Here is a 20,196-nt window from a genome sequence, read left to right on the forward strand (position 1 = left end):
TGACCAGGGGGTGGTGCGATGGTTATAACTTTGAAGATGGGTCATAAATAACTTTTTAGCTCCGTCGTATCTCTGAACCATCATTAAACAAATGGTCATGAAGCAAGGACTACCTGTAGGTGATTTGTAATATTTATTTATTTATTTATTTTATTTTATTTTATTTTATTTTCTATCCTGCCTTTATTATTTTTTTATAAATGAGTTATTTATAAAAAGGCGGTGAACATACCTAATACTCCTTCCTCCTCCTCTTTTCCCCACAACCACCACCCTGTGAGGTGAGTTGGGCTGAGATAGAGTGACTGGCCCAAGGTCACCCAGCCGGCTTTCATGCCTAAGGCAGGACTAGAACTCACAGTCTCCTGGTTTCTAGCCCAGTTGCCTTAACCACTAGACTAAATTGGCTCTAAAAGTAATCTGAATGACTGTTCAGACCTGATATTTTTCCTAAGCACAATATTTGAGTTTTGTTTGGAGGTGCCCAACATATAACAGACCCTACTCCTTTCAAGAAAGAGATGGTGGTCCAGCAAGAACAACTCTCCATCATGGGAGTCAAGGGGAGATAGCAATTTTGGAGTCAATGAAAAACAGTATGCATAGATAAATGGAATAATACATGTCGTCTAGTTAATTTCCAGCATAGCTGTCCAGACACTTAATGGGAGAGGGGGATAAAATGACTGATTGCTGAAGGTAGTTGGCAGCAAATGGGCATGATTTCAGTTGTGATTGGAAAGACATGGGAAGTCAGTAGGAACCAATTAAGTGGTGGGGCATAAATAGGCAATCACTTCAGAGTAAGTAATTGAAGGGATAACTGTATGGTGGACAGTCTACAGGGGCCACATCAAAGCAAACCCACAGATTACCTGAAGGGGCCCTCCTCCTCCTGCATTCGGAAAAGTGGCACCTTCCCCTCCTGCAGCACACACAACCAAGCCACCTTTTAGGGCCCCAATCTTCTGCATTCTCGCCTAGGACTAAATCCCACTGCACTAAATAATGCTCCCTTCTAAATGGGGCTTAGGATATTCCCTTCTCGATTCCCCTCTTCTCAGGGTTCCTCGGCGCCCTGTCCCTTGATCGCACTGAATTCCCACTTGGCCCCATGGCAGGTCCTCTCATTCTCCTGTCAACCTCTCTAAAATAACTTCCCTCTTTCCCTGTTCTCCCTACGTGAGATTAGTTCCTCCCTTACGTCCCTTTTCACTTTCCGGGGGACTCGGTAACTCCGCTGGGCTTTCCCATTTTGGCTAACGCCACGCAGACGCAGTTTCGCCTTCGCTCCCTTTCGACGGTCACCGTTCGTCGCCTGCCTATTAGTCCCATGGGGGGGGGCGGGGGGAGGAGGAGGACCTGCTTTGAGGGCTGCTACAGCTGGTGGACGGCAGACGGAAGGCAGCGACGCCGGCTGGTCGGTGCCACTTACTCCTCGTAAAGACCCCGCTTCCCCTCCCCGTGGCGGGACAGCACCGCTGGCTCTCCTCCGCCTCCCGCCACTTCCTTGTTGCTAACACCGCCGCGAGCTACCAAGGTGTTCAGTCCGAGCCAAATTCGCTCGTAAGGGACGAGGCGGCGAAGTGGGCCTGCGTCCGGCCTGGGGTGTGGAGCTGACTGGGCTGACAAGAGAGCTGCTGCTCCTTCAGCCGGCTCGCCCGCCTGATGCCGCGGGCGCCCGCATCCCCATGCCCGGAGCTGGGGCTGGCGGGAACGACACGCTCTTCCCCTTCTTCTCGGACTTCAAGGACGCCGCCGTCCGCGTGGGGCTGAGCGTCGTGGAGACGGCCGTGCTGGCGTCGATTTTCGCGCTCGCCTTGGTGGCCAACGCGGACGCCCTCCGGCTGGTGGTGCGCCGCAAGGGCCGGCCGGGCGCCGCCAGCTGCCTGGTTCTCAACCTCTTCTGCGCCGACCTGCTCTTCGTCAGCGCCATTCCGCTCATCGCGGTGGTGCGCTGGACCGAGAGCTGGACCCTGGGCGAAGCGGTCTGCCACCTGCTCTTCTACATGGTGAGCCTCAGCGGCAGCGTCACCATCCTCTCGCTGGCCGCCGTCAGCCTGGAGCGCGTGGTCAGCATCGTCCGGTTCAAGCCCTCCAAGCCCTGGAAGGGCCGCGTGGTGGCCGCCTGCCTGCTGCTCATTTGGGCCTTCTCCGCCCTGGCCGCCCTCCCGCTCAGCCTCTACTTCAGAGTCCAGCCGCTGCCCACCAGGGGCAAGGTGAGTCGATCCCGATCCCGGTGGTGGCCGGCGCCCGCGACCAACCAGCGTCCACAGAACTGGGATGTGGCAAGAGATATGGTGGCAGGGGTACAAACGCACAACTTTACTGCCCAAGTCCTAAGCACTACATACTTAACACTCCAGCATTTATTTCGGGTTTTCTATAGTGCTGTTTTTCTCGCTCCCCTCTGGTTTCTCCAAGCATCAGTTAGGTTAGTGACTAGTCAAGATAACCAAGTGAACTTCAGGGCAGAGTGGATTAGAACTGGGATCTCCCTGTGTTAGGTCAGGCTGTAGCCAGATTACTAAATAGCAAGGTTCAAATGGCTCAGAGTGGAGCTTAGCATATTTCACTTGGAATTAAGGCCCATTGAAGTCACTCTTTTTCCATCTCTGGAGATATTTAAGCAGAGGCTAAGGGGCCATCTGTCATATGTGCTGTAGTTTCATCCTGTGTTGTGGATCACAAGGCTGACTCAATGACTCTAATGTCAAATCATTCTACCATTTTTAGAATAAGGCTGCACGTCGCATTCTGTATTACATATGATTTTGCACAAAATCCAAAAGATTCTGATGAGCAAGAACATTCAACAGACTTCAGGATGCTGAATGCTCAGGATGTACTTTGAGAACACGGTACAACTAAATTGGGGTCTCAAGCTGCTTTGCCTGGATCGCTCTGTCCCTACAGCACCAACCTGCCATGTGTCTGTCTTAGACTTTGCCAGATGTCTATGTGTTGAGCATAGAAACCAGGCATTCTGCTTGGTAGAGGGATGATCTCTATCCATCCACTGCCAGCTTATTGTGTTTCTTTGCTGAATGTATAGAAGGTAAAGTTATCTTGTGCCTTCATGTGCAGCAAAGAAATAAACAGGAGATGGAAGCATGGATCAGTTGGTCTATTCATCACCAGCCTGAGTTTCTGTATTAGATATGCAAGGAGGTTCATCAGCTTCCGTTTATCATGGAAATGCAGAAGGCCTGTGGCAGAGAGAAAGGATGTTCTTCTGTTCCACCTTTTTGTTCCTTTTCTGGGTATTTTGCACTATCTCCTTTATCTTCTCCATGGGATACTTGGGCTTCTGAAAGAGGAATAAAATTCTCCCTGTTTTTGAAGGTAGTCTACTACATGTTTGTGAAAGGTGAAAGGTCCCCTGTGCAAGCACCGAGTCATGTCTGACCCTTTGGGGGGAAACTATATGTTTACCTTGCTGGTAAAGGTTTCTTACCCCCAGTGAACATGCAAATCATCTGTTTCTTGCTAGATCAGGAGGTAGGGATGACTGCATTTTAACTTATAGATTTCCCTGCAATGAAAATTCCAGAGATTGATTTTGAACAGTATAACAAGGTGGAGGATGAGGAACCACACTGAAAATCTCAGTAATTTCTAAAATAAATTTTAGAAATCAATTTTTATTTTCTACTATAAGGGGATGAAGTTTGTAGACCCACTACTTGCTTCTGAGGGGATAAAACTTGTCTAGGTTCTGGGAAATATGTGCTGGAGGTTTGGGGGTAATCTGTTAAATTCTGCTTTTTTTACAAGCAGCCTTGTCTGTACCTGTTAGTTTAGGGGAGAACTGGATTACATTTGCAGGCATAGCTGCTTCTCCTGAGAAGACAAATACTGCTGTGTTCCAGGAGTCTTACAGTTGAATGCAGAAAGATAATTCCCTGCCCCAGTCCATTTTTAAATCTATTTATTGTTTGTTTGTTTGGTAAACAATATCTACAAAAATGTCAATACCTGCCAAATTACACAATATAGGCTCAGAGGGTTTGAAGCTAGGTACCTTTCTATATTTTTTTCTAAGACAGGTAAATGCTATAATTATTGTTTTTGGCTAGCACTAGATAACCACAGACAAATGCCTTTCTCAAGTTACTGTGATTGGAAAACCTCTGGTGAATCATTCCCTATGATTTGAAAGTACCCTTGTCAATTACTTAACTCCAACCATCTTCCTTCCATCTTTTCCCATCTTAGAGATTCCAGTTTATCTCCAGGGTCTGAAGTAGCTGAATTCAAAGATCTGTTCCTGTATTTCAGTGTGACAGTTGGGAAGATCATCCACAGCTAATAGGTGCCCTCTGTTTCTTGTTAGATCCAAGCAAAATATTACACGTTGACCAAAAAAATAAAATGTGGCATTGCAAATTGGAGAGCTCAGTTTTGTTCACCCCAAAGTGCAACTGACATTAGCTGCTTATTACCAGGTTCATGGAGTACTTTACATTACTAAGAGTACATAGTGTAGGTGTATGAAAGAGATTGCGTAGGCTTTGATTTAGTGATTTTGAGTTATGCAAGGTATCTTGATCAACTTGCACTGAGTGAGCAAATAAAGGCAAGGAAGAGAAAAGTCTCTGTTTGACTTGATAATTGGTGCATGGCGTACAACTGGAGGAAACTTGAATATGTTGTCTAGAGTTAGGTTTAGGAAGATCCTTCAAGGTGATGGATAAGCATGTACTCAGGAAAAGCAAGACTAAGGTGGACAGTCTTCAACCTCTGAATCTCACTGTTTTAAGTTCCTGGAGCTCTCATCAACCACGTTGTTAAACATGGTTCTGCAACTTCTTGGTGGCCTTCCATTCAGGGACTAACTAGGTCCAGTCCTGATTAGCTTAATGTGACCAGCTGTCACCCAGCTTTGCAAATAGGCTTAATGCTGATCAGAAGCAAATAGCCTCCCCAAATTCACTGTTCTCCCTTTAAAACACTTTAAATGTCATCTCCAGGCATCCAAAGGTAGCCACCTCAGCTAGATACTGAGAAGTGTGAAGTTTGGGAAAGTAAGTTTTTTGAAGTAGAATAAAAATGTAAGGGTCCTTATATATTCCTGTATACAGAAATACCCCAAGATGCAAATTGGAACTGATTTTATATTAAGGAAGAAAACATAGAAGGACTTTTTGCTCTGCATGAGTGGTGGGATCCAGACTTCATCATGTTTAGAGCAGACAAATTGACGTTCCTAACTAATTTGATCAATTGGTTTCAGTATATCTGCTTTATACTAATAGATGTCAACAGTTGGCATCATTTCATTTTTCCTTTGGGGGCCAATATTCCCGTTTTTGTTTTATCTGCAAAAAAAAACCCAGGACAAAACACTTTTATGTTGTATTTACCAATATTATTTGACAGTAAGGAACTTTCACATGCAATAGGGAATAATAGAATTTGTTTATTTATATTTATTTATTTATAAATTTATTCACTGCCCATCTCCCCCTCATGGGGAACTCTGGGCAGTTTACAATAAAATGCAGTTAAAACTTAAAACCATTTCAGTATAACAATACAATAAAATAAGAATATAGTAAAATCTAAGTGGCAAGTGATTTTAATCAGTCCATGAGTGTAGGACGCCCCTCAAAATCACTTAGTGCACTAGCCAGCCCCAGGTATAACTATACCCTCTCCCATGCCAAGCCTGCTGACAAAACCAGGTCTTTAGTCGTTTTCAGAAGTCCAGGAGTGAAGGGGCCTGTTGGACCTCTGGGGGAAGGATGTTCCAAAGGGCGGGAGCTACAGCAGAGAAGGCACGCTTCCAAGACCCCGTTAGATGAAATTCTCTTATAGACGGGGTCCATAACATGCCCACCCTGCATGACCAGGTGGGGCGGGTCGATGTAATAGGGATGAGACGGTCCCTCAGATATCCTGGTCCCATGCCATGTAGGGCTTTAAAGGTAATAACCAACACCTTGAATTGGACCCGGAAGCAAACTGGGACCCAGTGCAGCTCACGCAACAAAGGTGTTATGTGTGCAAATCTTGGAACACCCAAGATTGTCTGCGCAGCTGCAGCTGAAGCTTCCGGATACTCTTCAAGGGTAGCCCCATGTAGAGCGCATTACAGTAGTCTATCTGGGAGATGACCGGGGCATGAGTGACTGTTCGAAGGGCCTCTTGGTTCAGGAACAGGCGTAACTGGCGCACAACACAGAGTTGAGCAAAGGCCCTCCTGGCCACGACTGCCACCTCTTCGAGCAGGAGTCGTGAGTCCAAGAAGACCCCCAAGTTACGCACCGGCTCTGTCCGGGGCAGTGCAACCCCATCCAGCACTAAAGATGACGAATTCCTGTCATGTGAGGTGCCATTAATCCACAGCCGGTCTGTCTTACTAGGGTTCAGTTGAAGCCTGTTGCTCCCCATCCAGGCCCCCACAGCTCCCAGGCACTCGGAAAGGGTGGTCACAGCATCACTTACTTCAGCAGGGATGGAGATATACAATTGAGTGTCATCAGCATACTGATGATACCTCATCCCATGGTGACGGATGATCTCGCCCAGCGGTTTCATGTAGATGTTAAAAAGTAGAGGGGAGAGTACTGATCCCTGTGGCACCCCACAAAGAAGGGGCTGTGGGGCCGACCTCTCCTCCCCTATTATCACTGACTGGGACCGTCCCTGGAGGAAGGAGGTGAAACAGCGCAGAACTGTGCTGCCCACCCCCAACTCCCTGAGCTGACCCAAAAAGGATACCATGGTCAATGGTATCGAAAGCCGCTGAGAGGTCAAGAAGAGCCAGAATGGATGCACTGCCTCCATCCCGCTCCCGCCAAAGATCATCCATAAGTGCGACCAATGCCATTTCCATCCCATAACCGGGCCTGAAACCTGACTGAAAGGGGTCTAGATAATCTGTTTCATCCAGGATCCTCTGGAGCTGCAGCGCCACCACTTTCTCAACCACTTTCCCCAAAAAGGGGAGGTGGGAGACTGGGCGAAAGTTGTCCAATACGCTAGGGTCCAGCGATGGTTTCTTGAGGAGGGGGCACACCAGTGCCTCTTTGAAGGCTGCTGGGAATACCCCCTCTCTCAAGGAAGTATTTACCACTGCTTGGACCCAACCACATGTCCCCTCCCGAGCTGCCTTCACCAGCTAGGAGGGGCATGGATCTAGTTGACAAGTGGTACCGTTTACAGTCCGGAGGATCCTGTCCACTTCCTCGGGCTCAACAGGCTCGAACCATTCCCAGATAACAGAGTAAGAACGTCCCCCGGGCATCAGAATGGGTTTTCTTAACCATTAAAACAAGATGACTATAGTGAAGCTATTTTTAGTTCTATTTTATATGATAAATCTTCCCCCATAGCTCCTACTTTTTAGGCCTGATAAAAAGTAAAAGCAGTTTTTACTTTTTAGGTCCATTCCTTGATTTTATGTTAGATTAAAACTGAAAATTTTCATGATCCCAAACTAACTTTGCTAGTTAAACCCTCCAAAGAGGCATAGAGAGGAATAAAGGCACAGTATGATAAAAGTGTCTTATACATGTAGGGCCATAACTCAGTGTGGTATAAAAGGTTGGACAAGGAAAACTCCTCTCTCAAATCCCTGGCTTGCTTTGACTGAGCTTTATTAGAAAAGGGCCATCGTAGATGACCAGCAAATGGTAGCAGAGTCAGAGCTTTGAGGGTGTTCTGTGTCTCTCTGCTGACATCTAGGGCTCATCTAGGTTTTTGCAGTATGCATACTATTGTATGCAGCTGATTTGTACCTTCATGGTTATTTCCACTTCTACAGCCAATTAAACTAACCGTGAGTTAGCTGTTGACCCCAGGTTTCTGATTTCTGGCTGTCAAACTAGACTGGATTTGTAAATCAAGGAAAATCATGATTTGCAGATCTGGCTTGTAAAGAGTGTAATGAATGATGAACCCAGGTTTAGGTAATATGGTAATATGGTTTTGATTCATGAGTTGTTTAGATGGGTAAAGCTGGCTGGAGGAACCCATCAGGTAGAACTGGTCTGCATGGACTTATACTCAACTTGTTGGTACTGAACAGACTTCTCTGAAATGATGGGTTACATTGCCCATGAATGCTGTCACTTGCAGTGATTCTATGGATGTTACTGAATCACAAATCCCAGTATTCTTCATCACTAGCTGACCTGGCTGGGCTTGCTGGGAGCTGTAGTTCAGCAGTACCAAACTACACTTTTTAAAAAACTTTCTGTCAATGTTTTTCAACTCTGGTAACTATAGCAAAATATGCTGTATAGAAAAATATGCAGTATATTTGATGAATTGATAGCCAGATGTTATAAAACTCTTTGTTTTCCTGTGCTTGAACAATATTCCTGCCTGCTATACCATATCTGACATGCAACAACCAGATGAGAAACCACTTTATGGCAACAAAGTATTAGAGTTTTCTGTTTCTCTTTGTTGCCATCAAGTGCTTGTCTAGACTTTTGCAGCCAGATACGGTAGCCTAATTTCTATTCAAGATTTGGTGTGCCTGCATAAAGAAACAGGCTTCCCTATCAAAATGCAAGATGGATGTGTAGACCATAAGAAGAAACAGGAAACATAATTGTCAGGGAATAGTATATGTAACCTTTCAGTTATAACCTGCAGTTGTTATTAATGTACAAATACTGAGGTAAGGAAAACACTGGATTCTGATGTTTGCCAAGCTGTTCAATTACACTGATGTAATAGCTTGATTTCATTTTTGCTTTCCAAATTCAATGGGTTTATACACCTTTATCTGGACATGTACTAGACTTTACAATGATAAATATTTTAATTGTTGGCTATTTCCGTAGCTTATATTTGGTTAGTAATTCTCTCATGCGGAACAGTCAGATGCGTTTCTCTGAAACATGATGGTGAAAGCCAATGTCCAAACGAAGTGCTTACGGAGGTTTTGTTCTTTGCTTACAGGAAGTGTATATTTGCACCTTGGTTTGGCCCAGCATTGCAGGAGAAATCGCTTGGGATGTGTCCTTTGCCACCGTGATCTTCCTTATACCAGGATTGGTCATTGTAATTAGTTATTCAAAGATTTTACAGGTATTTTCCTACTTTCGTTTTTTTAAATAAATGCTAAGAGTTGCCAACTATTAAAACTCAGATAGTGATATTTCAAATGGATTTTCATTTTTATAGACCAGTGTTTCTCAACCTCAGCAAGTTGAGCAGGTATGGACTTAAAGTCCCAGAATTCCCCAGTCAGTATGCTGGCTGGGGAATTCTGGAAGTTGAAGTCCATACCTGTTCAAGTTGCTGAGGTTGAGAAACGCTTTTATAGACAATAATAGCAGACCACAAGAATATACTGAAGGAAGTTGGTAATAAAAAAAGCAACACACAACTGACCTTTTAGTATTAAGGCAACGGGCTAGAAACCAGGAGCCTGAGAGTTCTAGTCCCACCTTAGGCACGAAAGCCGGCTGGGTGACCTTGGACCAGTCTTTCTCTCTCAGCCCAACTCACCTCACAGGGTTGTTGTTGCAGGGGAAATAGGAGGAGAAAGGAGTGTTAGGTACATTCGCTGCCTTGAGTCGTTTATAATAATAATAAAGGTGGGATAGAAAATAAAATTAAATAAATAAATAAACATAAGGACATAAGCAGTGCCTTGCTGGGTCGGATCCCTGGCTCATCTAAGTCCAGCAGTCTGTTCTCACAGTGACCAACCAACTGCACAAGGAATCCCACTGATCTCAGAGCAGATGGTCTTCAGAGGCAGTCACGTTGCCTTCAAGGCTAATAGCCACTGATCCCCCTGACTTCCGTGAATGATCAGAACCCCTTTCTGAAGCCAACCAAGCTGGTAGCCAGCTCCACATCTCACAATAATGAATTCCAAGGTTATAAATGGGAGTTACTTTGGTTTGTTCAATCTAACAAGCTAATTAAAACGGAACTAAAAAATACAGCAGACATTTAAAACTATAATGTAAAAAAAATGCAACATATGGTCTTATAACATAAAAATCGGTATATCAGAATGGAGAAAACATTAGCTAAATCTGGGAAAAGTCAAGTGTTCAGCTTTGACCTGGAAGCTGAGAGAGCAGGAGTTAGATATGTTTCAGGCAATCAGGGAATTCTAGCCACTGGAAAAGCCTGCTACATAGGAAGTGAGAATTTGAAATGAAGCTTCTCCATCAGTATTTATAGGCCAGGTAGATATATGGGTAAGCAGGCAGTCTTTTAACCTGTAGTCTGATTCCAAGCCGTTCAGCAGGGCTACCAGATATGGGTTGCAAAACTGCAGATAGCCAGTAGATGGCAGCAAAAAGATATAGAAAACAAATCAAATATTTATTGCGGTCAGACCAGCCTAGCAGAAAACACTAGCTCTCTGCTATCATTTCCTGGTCTTCTGAAAGCCTGGATCTGGTAGCCAACATTTGGGCTTCAAAGGTCATATTCAGCATCTTAAATTAAGTCCAAAGCAGACTGGCAATCAGAGCAGCTGACTTAATAGTTGCTATATGCTTGACCTCTTAGATCCAGTTAGAACTGCTGAGGTTCCAACATGTCTATAAGGCAACAGCTTAAAGAAGGCTGTTGTAACTAAGCTACTTCTTTTCCCAAATGCTCCAAGTGGATTTTTTTTTAATGTAAAGTGAGTTATTTAAAACCATGTCTTTAGGAGCTTCCATTCTGATGTCCAACACAGAGTAATAAAGGAGTGGCCAAATGAGAGACCACCCTGATTGGATTTGCTAGGAGTGTAGTTCAGCAACTCATGGAACATCACAGTTTTCCTGTTTCTAATGCACAGCATCTTTAGTAGTTGTAATATTGAGTAGAAACCTCCTCTCCCTTTTCCATCATATCAAATATTTTTTAGGCAGTCAGAAACATTCTCCAGATGTTTGGGACTTCATGCCCAGATGTTTAGAATGGAAGTTTTCATATTCTTTCTGCCTGAAAATGTTATGACCAGAAGCTAGCACTGCATCATAAAGGAATGGATCTCTTTAATAGGGCTACCATATATGATTGGCAGAAATCCAGACAGCCAATAGATGGCAGCAGAGATGCAGAAAGCTAACAATTTGCTGTCAGCTATGGTCACCTTGATGTTTGCAGCCCAGATGTGGTCACCCTATCAGACTGCCATAAATTCAGAGGGTACACTCCTAATTAAATATATAAATCCAGATCATCTTTTTGTTGATATAGTATGTTTCAATTCTTTCATATTGACTTCGTCAATATCAGAGGCTGGGTGTAAAGTTTGCTGTGCTGAATAAACCTTTGTGAACCATAATACTATGTTGATACAAGTTTGATAGGTAGGATAATACATATTTAAATTCCTCCCTCCGATATTAGATTAGCTCCATCCCTTTTGGCCTTCCGGAAATCCCTCAAGACCTGGTTATGTCACCAGGCCTGGGGCTCCCAAGGAGCTGGAGACATGCTTACTGTAGATGGCTCCACTGCTGAGTTAGCTATCCTTATTATTTCCTGCCTAGGGTTTGTATATTCATTTTTTAATCATATTTATCTTTTAATATTGATTTTTATATTTTTTATACTGATTGTTTATGTATATGTTGTTTTTATTGGATTGTTGTAAGCCACCCAGGATCACTTTTCTGTGAGATGAGTGGCTATACAAATTTGAGAAACAAACAAACAAACAAATATTATTGCCATGGCTGCATTAATAGGAGCTGAATTCTTTGCTGTTACACATTCCATCAAGATTTGTCAGGAACAATAATTTGAGCTTCAGTGTAATAGGAAACAGAAAGAGTAAGACTGGTCTTTCAGGCAGCAGAAATTGAGAGCCAGCAATGGCAAGACCACCACTCCAGCTATTCTTTGGTGCCTCACTGGCATTTTCTCAGTTGTGGTTGTACTACCTTACATGTTCTTAAATGATCTGCTGTCCTAAGTATGAAAGAGGGTGCTTTCCCATCAACTTTAGTAAAATACAATTTACTGTAGTTATCGGTCCAGTCAGCTTCTATCCTTTATCCTGGGCCAATCCTTTCCCCTTTTTGTCACCTTGGGCTCACCTCAAGAAAGTTCTGTGAGCTTGCAGGCAGTCTTAAAAATATATATAGATTTTAAAAAGAGTAAAAACCCCTAAACATGAAATTTGTGATATCATTTTTCAAACCTTATCAAAGGGGAGAAATGTCATTCACGGGGTTTACTCTCCATCGCAGAATCACTGAAAAAATATTCTATCTTGCAATTGCAGATTGCCAAGGCCTCAAGGAGACGCCTGCAGGTGGGCATGGCCTACTCTGAGAGGCATCACATTCGCATTTCCCAGCAAGATTTCAAATTGTTTCGGACTCTTTTTCTCCTGATGATTTCCTTCTTTGTCATGTGGAGCCCGATCATCATCACCATTTTCCTCATTTTAGTACATAAGTTCAAACCAGATGTGAACATTGCATCTTTTGTTTTCTTCTGGATAATGGCTTTTACATTTTCTAATTCAATCGTCAATCCAGTTTTATATAATATAGTCCAATTTAGACATGGTTGGAGGCAAATCTTTTTCTGTTGCCGAGATCCTCTTAGGGGAAAGGAGACTACAACAGACACTTCCGTGAAGCAACAGAATGAGAGACATTTCACAGTAACTGTTATCACCAGATAAGCATGTGGTATTCCTCATAAGAAGAGTGTCATCCATTTTTCAGAACTGGAGAAAGCAATTGATTTGTAGAGAAGGTTGTGGTTTCATTTACCTTGGCAAGAAACAAGGATGATTAAATCTGATAGCAATAAACATGCATTAAAACAGTTTAGCTGAGAGCAGCTCCATATTGTACCATCATAAACTAATTAAAATTATGATTTCTTCAGGATCTTCAAATCTCCTTGCGTACATCTGTGACATTGCAACAGGTTCACATGGGACTGTTGGGTTCATAAGAGCAAGTATAGATAAAGTGCCAGCTGCTAGGAGATTTCACCATTTAAGTAGGACTGTACCACTTTTAATATGTCAGTATTCCTCTAGAATAGTGTTTCTCAACCTTGACAACTTTAAGTTGTGTGGACTTCAACTCCCAGTATTCCCCAGCCAGCATGCTGGGAAGTTGAAATCCACACATCTTAAAGTTGCCAAGGTTGGGAAACACTGCTCTAGGAGGTGATGTCTTAGATTTATGGCCACAGATTTTTTTTATTGGTAGCTCTAGAGAATGAGAGGACCAGTTCCTAATTGGCCTGTCCTTGAGTCAGACTGCTGGTTGGTTCTTTGTGCAGAGAAACTTCTGATTGGTCTATTTGTGTAGGAACTAATCAGCAGCCTGGCTCAAAGACCGGACAACCAGGAGCCAGTTCTCTTGGGATTTCTTTAAAATAGACCATTCAGAAGTCTACCTGGAGGAGAAACCAATCAGGAACCAGATTTCTTGGACTCCTGTGACATGGACCAATCAGAGATCAGCTTGCCAGGTTCAAATAAAAGAGCCCAGTCAGTCGTTGTTCAGTTGTGAGCTGCTGAGAAGTACACTACAAAGCAGCCCACTCTGTCTCTGAAGATGCCAGCCACAGGTGACAGTGAAATGTCAAGACACCAGCAACCTAGACCATGGCTATCCAGCCCAAAATCTCATCACTTGATTGGCACTGGCTGTGAAAGCCTACACCAGTAGAAAGGACTAATTAATTATCCCTGACTTAAAATCATATATCTGTATTTGGCTAGCCCTCACCCTTAGAATCATAATCTGATAGATATGATTCCTATGAATATTCAGTTGAAATTTCCAGTTTAAAAGCAAATCCCACACTGTCTCCTTAGACTTGGCCTCTTGGTCTTCTGAACCCTTGAACTGTCAGTGTTACCTGGAATTAACTCTGTTAGGAGCAAGAAGATCTCAGGCTAATGTGAGAATTATCTAGAGAGGTGAATGCAGAGAACATAAACATAAGAGGGATCTTGGGGTGAGAAAGATACAGGAGTATCTCATAGTCATGATGAGCAGATGGATGTTTCAGTGTCAGCCTGGTATGGGAAACGGTTGGCAATTTGGTCTCGCATTCTGGCAAAAAGAGTTCAAAAAAGTTCAACAACTCTCAGAGACTCCACTTTAACGAATCCACTAATAAATCAGTGCTACAATTTTGACTTATTCTACTTCCAGGATTCTATATATTAAGCCAGGGTTTCTCAACTTTAGCAACTCTTAAGATGTGTGAACTTCAACTCCCAGAATTCCCCAGCCAACAAGCTATGGCCATGGGGTGGGGGGAAGGCAAATGATAAACGCGCATCTCAATGGTGCAATGCAAATTTCAGCTTTTTTGTACTTGTAATGAGACATCACCCACAAATACATTAGGAGTAGTGTTTGCATCCTGATGACCATGATGTAGGTTTCATTGGTTTGACAAAACAACGGCTTGCTGAAGATGCCTCTGGGTCCAGCATCCGACTCAGTGTAAAGGAGCTTCCCACATTTCTATCCTAGTTCAACTGACCCTGACAAATCATGTTCGTATAAACTTTATGAAAAAGAGAAAAAAATACTCAATGGCATACATACAAGAAAAATGGAAACGTATGTTGCAAAAAGGAACAACGTAGGCATAAATTACAATCATATCTTACATTGCAGCTCCCCCATCCCCAAGAAAAATTAGTGCAGTTGTTCAAGGTGAGGGTCTAGTGTCACTGGCCATGAGGTGCGGTTGTGCCAGCGCAGTAATATTTGTGGATCATTTCTAGAATAAGAAGGAACATAACACATAATACACTACTACAGTTTGGATTTATAATTTTAAATGTTGCAAATTAAATAATGGTTTGTTAATACAACAGACTAATTATGTACCTGAAATGCATAAATACGTGTTCACAACACAATCATTGTGCTATTACACTGATTTCAGTTTATTGACTGGTGGAAGGATAAAAGACGTAATTCAGATAAATATACTTGAAATCCAAATGAATCCATTTGAAGGACTTCCCTCAAAACAGTACATTTTAAAACTTTATAACTATAGAGAATGTGCTTCCCCACTTTCCTTGAAGTGCATTGTTCTTATGGGCAGAATCCTAAAAAAGAAAATGAGAAAAAAAATATCTGGTAAAATTTCCAGAATGGCATTACAAAATAAAGGGAATTGGTTTCTCATAATATAGTATAATAAGGTGCTAGAACTGGGATGATAATCCTCAAAAATGCTTACAGCATTTCATCAGATGCACCTCTTAATCTTTATGTATTAGGGTTTGTCATGAATATAGTCTAAAGCAGATGTAACAGATGTGTTAGACTTACAACTTTCCCTGCCATAAGGTCATACTGGTTAGAATTCAAAGAGAAACAGCCCCAACGTATCTGGGAGGCATCAGGTTGGTGAAAGTTATTCTTAAAGCATGTGATGATCTAGGCCAGTACTTCTCAACCTCAGCAAATTTAAAATGTTGTCTGGTGGATTCTGGGAGTTGAAATCCACACATCTTAAAGTTGCTGAGGTTGAGAAACACCGATCAGGACAAATATTTTATGTTATGAACTTAAGATTTGCCACTCCAGGAGATACAGAATCCATTCTCCATCTTTCCTCCTGTTGCTATTTTCTTCCAGTCTCTCTGCCCCAAGTGTTTTTATGAAGGATCTTAGGGTAATTGTGGCATCTGTGTGCCACTAAGAATTCTAACTGCACTAGAATTAGCAGTTCTCTCTCTTGTTCTTAATCTATCCCATCCTGAGCCAGCTGTCCTATAAAATACTAGTGAAATATTTCTTACCATCATGTACAATAAGCCTGTATTGTTTCTCTAGGCAGAGTTCCACCTGCTTTTGCCTGACAATTCTTTGTGCTTCAGGTGGTAGTCCATACGGATTCCGGGAAAACAAAAAAGAGTAGCTATCACCACAAGTCCCATCTTCAGTAACATTACGGCAGGAGTAGTGTAGAGCATATGTATCATAATCTGTGGCCACAACCCAGTGATCATCATCTAGGATAAAGCATAACAAAAATTCAGTGTCACTTTATTTTTTATTACACCAAGCCCATCAGTTCAGGATCACTGATTGATCCATTGTTCTTCACTTTAAAAGCTGTTTTACAAACACTTTCTCTGTGAACAAAACCTGATTTGTAGGCATCTGCTTAAGAGCGTAAAATGTGCTTTATTGCCTTTCATGTACTGAAAATATATGCTTTTATCAGAGGTGACATTTATCATTGTATTAGAAAGTGCCAATTGATTAGAACTGATTCTGAAATGTTTAAGCATGCAGGCAATTTAGTTGCTTACATACATGTTTGACACTTTATGTATAAAAATGAAATATGAATAGAATTAAATTTAGAAACATCATTATTTCAGGGGCAAATGGCAAGTCAAACTGGTGAACACATGATGAGAACGATTTTCAGAAATGCTGCTAATGGTATTTTGGTGTTGAAGAAGCCAAAAGGTTAAAATCAGTGAGATGGCCAGGCTTAAGTGATAAAAGTCCTGAAATTTACAAAGGAATCAACACTGGGAGCACATTATCTTCAAAGTTATCAAATAACAGGAGGGGTAAGAACTTTTAAGAGCTTCCTTTCTAAAAGAGACATCCTGTGGAGCCAGCTTTTGATAAGATGCAATTCAAGGGATGTGCCAAATTCAGTGTTTAACATGACCCAGACAGGACAACAGCCTTTGGACTCCAGTGTCTTTAGGAAGCAGCCTGTTTTGATCTCGTGGCAGAGCAAAGGTTGAATATCTGTTGAAGGTTCGGTGAAAAAAAGCTAGATACAAATAGTCTTTCCAGTAATATCTGATGCCTTCTGGAGCTGGCCTGTTCTAGCAAAAAAAAAAAAGGACAAAAAAAAAAAGCAGGCAATTCCATGTGTCTTTCTGGAGATGTCAAAATCTGGCTAAAACCAGATTTTCAGCACCCTAAGGAACAAAATTATCCAAATGGTAATTATGTCAGTCTATTCTGAGCAACTTCCTTAAATATAGCTGTAGCTTCATTGTGGGAGATTTTCTTCTCCTGCTCTCATCTACTTGATGTTTATAGATTTGACCAAGATCTCTTCATAAAAAAAGAGAGACTAGATACAAAACATTATCCCCCAACCTGGTGTTTTCTAGATTTATTGAACTTTGGGCTCCAAACTTTCAAAGGTACAAGGGCATTGGGTAGCTAGCTGTCCTCCTGGCACACTCACTTCCTTTCTGAAGATAGGAGGCCACACCCCAATATTTCATTTTGAACTTGGCAGGATCCTCTGTCTCGGTGAAGGAGCCAATCATATCAGCACATATGACCCAGTTACTGAAAAGAAGGAGAGGTGGATTTAAGGTCATCCTTGTAAATCTGTAGCTACTTGTGCTTACCAATCAGGAAGAAAAGAATGTGAGCAGCTAGAAGAGAGGCAAAAACTGTGAGAGGCTGGATCACGCCATTTTCTGGCTTAAGAAATAACAATATTTCTTCTTGCGTTGCACCTTCCAAGTGCACAGTAGTCAAGGCCAGACCTGATTTTTTGGCATAAGAGGGAACCTCAACCACCACCCACCACCACCACCACCACCACCACTGAATTTCCCCTGTCCTCCTCCTTTATTGCAATAGTAATAAATGCTAAAAGCTACCAGCTTGATGTCCTAAGGCTGCTGAGCTAAGATAGCCACCTGACCCCCCCTAATGATAGGGCTGGGCCTTCTATGAAGGAAGCCCAAAAGGGCTGGGCCTCATGACTCACCCGAAGAGCACTACTTGGCCTCTGGCAGTGGCAATCATCTTCTCATTCTCATCCACAGTAAAGTGGGCCACCACGTTATCCTGAAGAAACAATCCTTCAGGGTCTTTCTTGGCTATGGCATACCAGGTGCCAGCGTACTGCCAAAAAGAGAAAGAAAGTCCTTGGCAGACCCGTCTAGAGGAATAGGTCAGGAAAATGCAGTATGAGATGAAACACCAATGGAGAAAGTTTCAATTGCAGCTAGGGTTCATCTGTCTTGAACATTGGCCACAAAAATAAAATTCCACATTAAGTTGGTGATTGCCACTTACAAGCTGCATCTGGGGACTTCTGAGGACAGGGGTACACATTTTGATTAAACTTTGAAAGAGAGGTTTCACAGTCATAAACAGTGGACTCTACCATATACAATAACTTGCAAAAATTAATAATTAACCTTTGTTTTATTTACCAGGTAGTTCTTACGTTATTATGGAATGAGTGGGGAGGAATAAATACACACCATTCCAGGGATGATGCAGATTGGTTAGGAGCCAATAGTTGAAGGAAAACACTAGATCCAGCGTATCCATAGCTTTTCCTTATGTATCTAATGTTGACTTTCCTTACTACACTGAAAAAAATGGCATGGAAAATTGCCTACCAGTAAGAAATGTCCAATGTCATTTCTGAAATGTCCCTTTCCCATAAAAATTCAAGGCTGAAGTATTCTCTGCAACCTTAGAAGTTGAAGACTAAAATATATTATGGCTGTTGCTGTTCAGAGCCCTAAAGATCTGAGCTTTATATTTCATGAAATGTGCTCTTCCATACATAAAGTAGCTTTATGTTTCTTACTTATATATTATTTTTATTTATTCATTCGTTAGGTTTCATCCCACCTTTATACAGTACTCAAAGCAGCTTACAGCATTGGAAAAGACATATTACAAAATGTAAGAGTAAAAACAATACAGTTGAAGTCAAGGCAAAATTAAGATCAGCATCAAAAAATTGCTATCCATTGGAAGTAAGCTAGAAAGCATTTCCTTTTCCTGCCATCTCTGTCAAGAGTAAGGTAGAAATTAACTGGATGTCTTGTGGAGTTTAACAGGTAAATGATTTGGATGATGAAGTGGTGCTAATTCTTCCCCCCCCCCAATCAAAAAAGTGTCTCTGTCAATAAGAAAACTTGAGAACTAGGCTTTATAATAGAAGATTACCTCTACAGCTGAAATATCTACATATATAGGCTGTATTTGACTGAACAACATAATACTCCAAGGAAGAAATTCAGGTAAAACCAGGTTATTGATCTCACTTGAAATGTAAAGATATGTCATTCAATTCACAAAGTGATTTCTCTAAGAAAGCGACGCAGCTATACTTTTAAAATTTATTTCTGAAAATAAATGGGAGGAGCTGAACAGTTTGCTGGCAATGAACATAACCAACTGCTTTTATCTGCTGCAAATAGTGTTAACCATGAATTAGCTTCATGCAATATTAATAACCTTCAGTTATTATTAGTTATTATTAATAACATTTAGCACCAGTATAATGCATGACGTTTTAGTGTAGAAGATGGCATGCATCTGCCTAAAGGATTCTACTGTTTTAGATTTGGCAATCAGAGAAGCAGTAGATGAGGAGGGAAGCAATATCTGGCTTATATTTAGTTTTGGTTATATATTCAAGGATAGGGACTTTATGGCCCTCCAGGTGTTTACAGACTGCACAGAATTGTAGTTCAGCAACATTCAGAATTCCATGGGTTTCCTAGTCCTGCTGTAGGGCATGACAATTAAGGTGACAAAAGTTTCATGGACAAGGTAGATTTTAGGGAAGGAACTGAGGGCATTAAGAAAAATGGCTACTTGGAAGAGAAGCTAGCTGAGATTCTTTTATGTAACTAAGAAACATTTGGACAGTGGAGAGCAGCAAAGAAATGCAGGAATGGGCTGTAAGGGAGCAAAGTAGAATACCTAGAGAAAGGAAAAGATGAGGACAGAATACTTACTCGATATTTATCAAAGTTTTCCTGAACCCTGAAGCTGCTCACTTGGCAGTCCCGCTGAGCCTGACATCTGCTGTCCAATAATGCCAGGACCACCACCAGCATCAACCAGGCAAGGGTTGGACTTCTGCATGACATCTTGCTCCTATGTGCCTGCAACAAAAATCAAATACCAATCATAACAGGGAAGAAACAGAAGGCTGTCCCATGTAACTTGAAGGAAGGATGAAGAATAGACTCTTTTAGGCATGTGGCAGATGAAACATGAGTTCTCATAAAGCCCCTAAACAAGGTCCGAGAGTTCTTCTAAAAGGATCTTTCTGAATCAGGGTAGGATTGGGACTTTATGCCTGAGGTCTTCTTCCACCAAATCATAATCACCAGAGAAGGAGGCTCAATTAGCTAAGGAAGATACTTGTCTGTGGAAAAGAAATGCAGACCCAGCAACTAAGTTCTACAGCAAACAGGAAGAGAGGCTAGACACAAGCTTTATAACCTTGGGTGAGGAT

General features: G+C 42.2%; 2 protein-coding genes across 3 annotated transcripts; one reads left to right on the forward strand and one right to left on the reverse strand.

Moving 5' to 3' along the window:
* Positions 1 to 1,607: 1,607 nt before the first annotated feature.
* Positions 1,608 to 13,719, forward strand: FFAR4 (free fatty acid receptor 4). The gene is made up of 3 exons (XM_063306165.1): positions 1,608 to 2,219; positions 8,920 to 9,048; positions 12,209 to 13,719. The coding sequence occupies exons 1-3, from the start codon at positions 1,692 to 1,694 to the stop codon at positions 12,614 to 12,616; spliced, it is 1,065 nt and encodes a 354-aa protein (XP_063162235.1). The 5' UTR covers positions 1,608 to 1,691; the 3' UTR covers positions 12,617 to 13,719.
* A 1,003-nt stretch (positions 13,720 to 14,722) lies between these two features.
* RBP4 (retinol binding protein 4) lies at positions 14,723 to 20,196 on the reverse strand. Of its 2 annotated transcripts, XM_063307398.1 has the most exons (6): positions 20,069 to 20,196; positions 19,691 to 19,840; positions 17,692 to 17,828; positions 17,155 to 17,261; positions 15,731 to 15,943; positions 14,723 to 15,031 (listed from the first exon to the last, which is right to left on the reverse strand). In XM_063307398.1, the coding sequence occupies exons 2-6, from the start codon at positions 19,823 to 19,825 to the stop codon at positions 15,018 to 15,020; spliced, it is 606 nt and encodes a 201-aa protein (XP_063163468.1). In that variant the 5' UTR covers positions 19,826 to 19,840; positions 20,069 to 20,196; the 3' UTR covers positions 14,723 to 15,017. The 2 variants fall into 2 exon arrangements, with proteins under 2 accessions (XP_063163468.1, XP_063163469.1); XM_063307399.1 differs by having other exon boundaries at positions 19,691 to 20,182.

Source organism: Candoia aspera, chromosome 6 (assembly GCF_035149785.1).
Source record: "Candoia aspera isolate rCanAsp1 chromosome 6, rCanAsp1.hap2, whole genome shotgun sequence".
NCBI lineage: Eukaryota > Metazoa > Chordata > Lepidosauria > Squamata > Boidae > Candoia > Candoia aspera.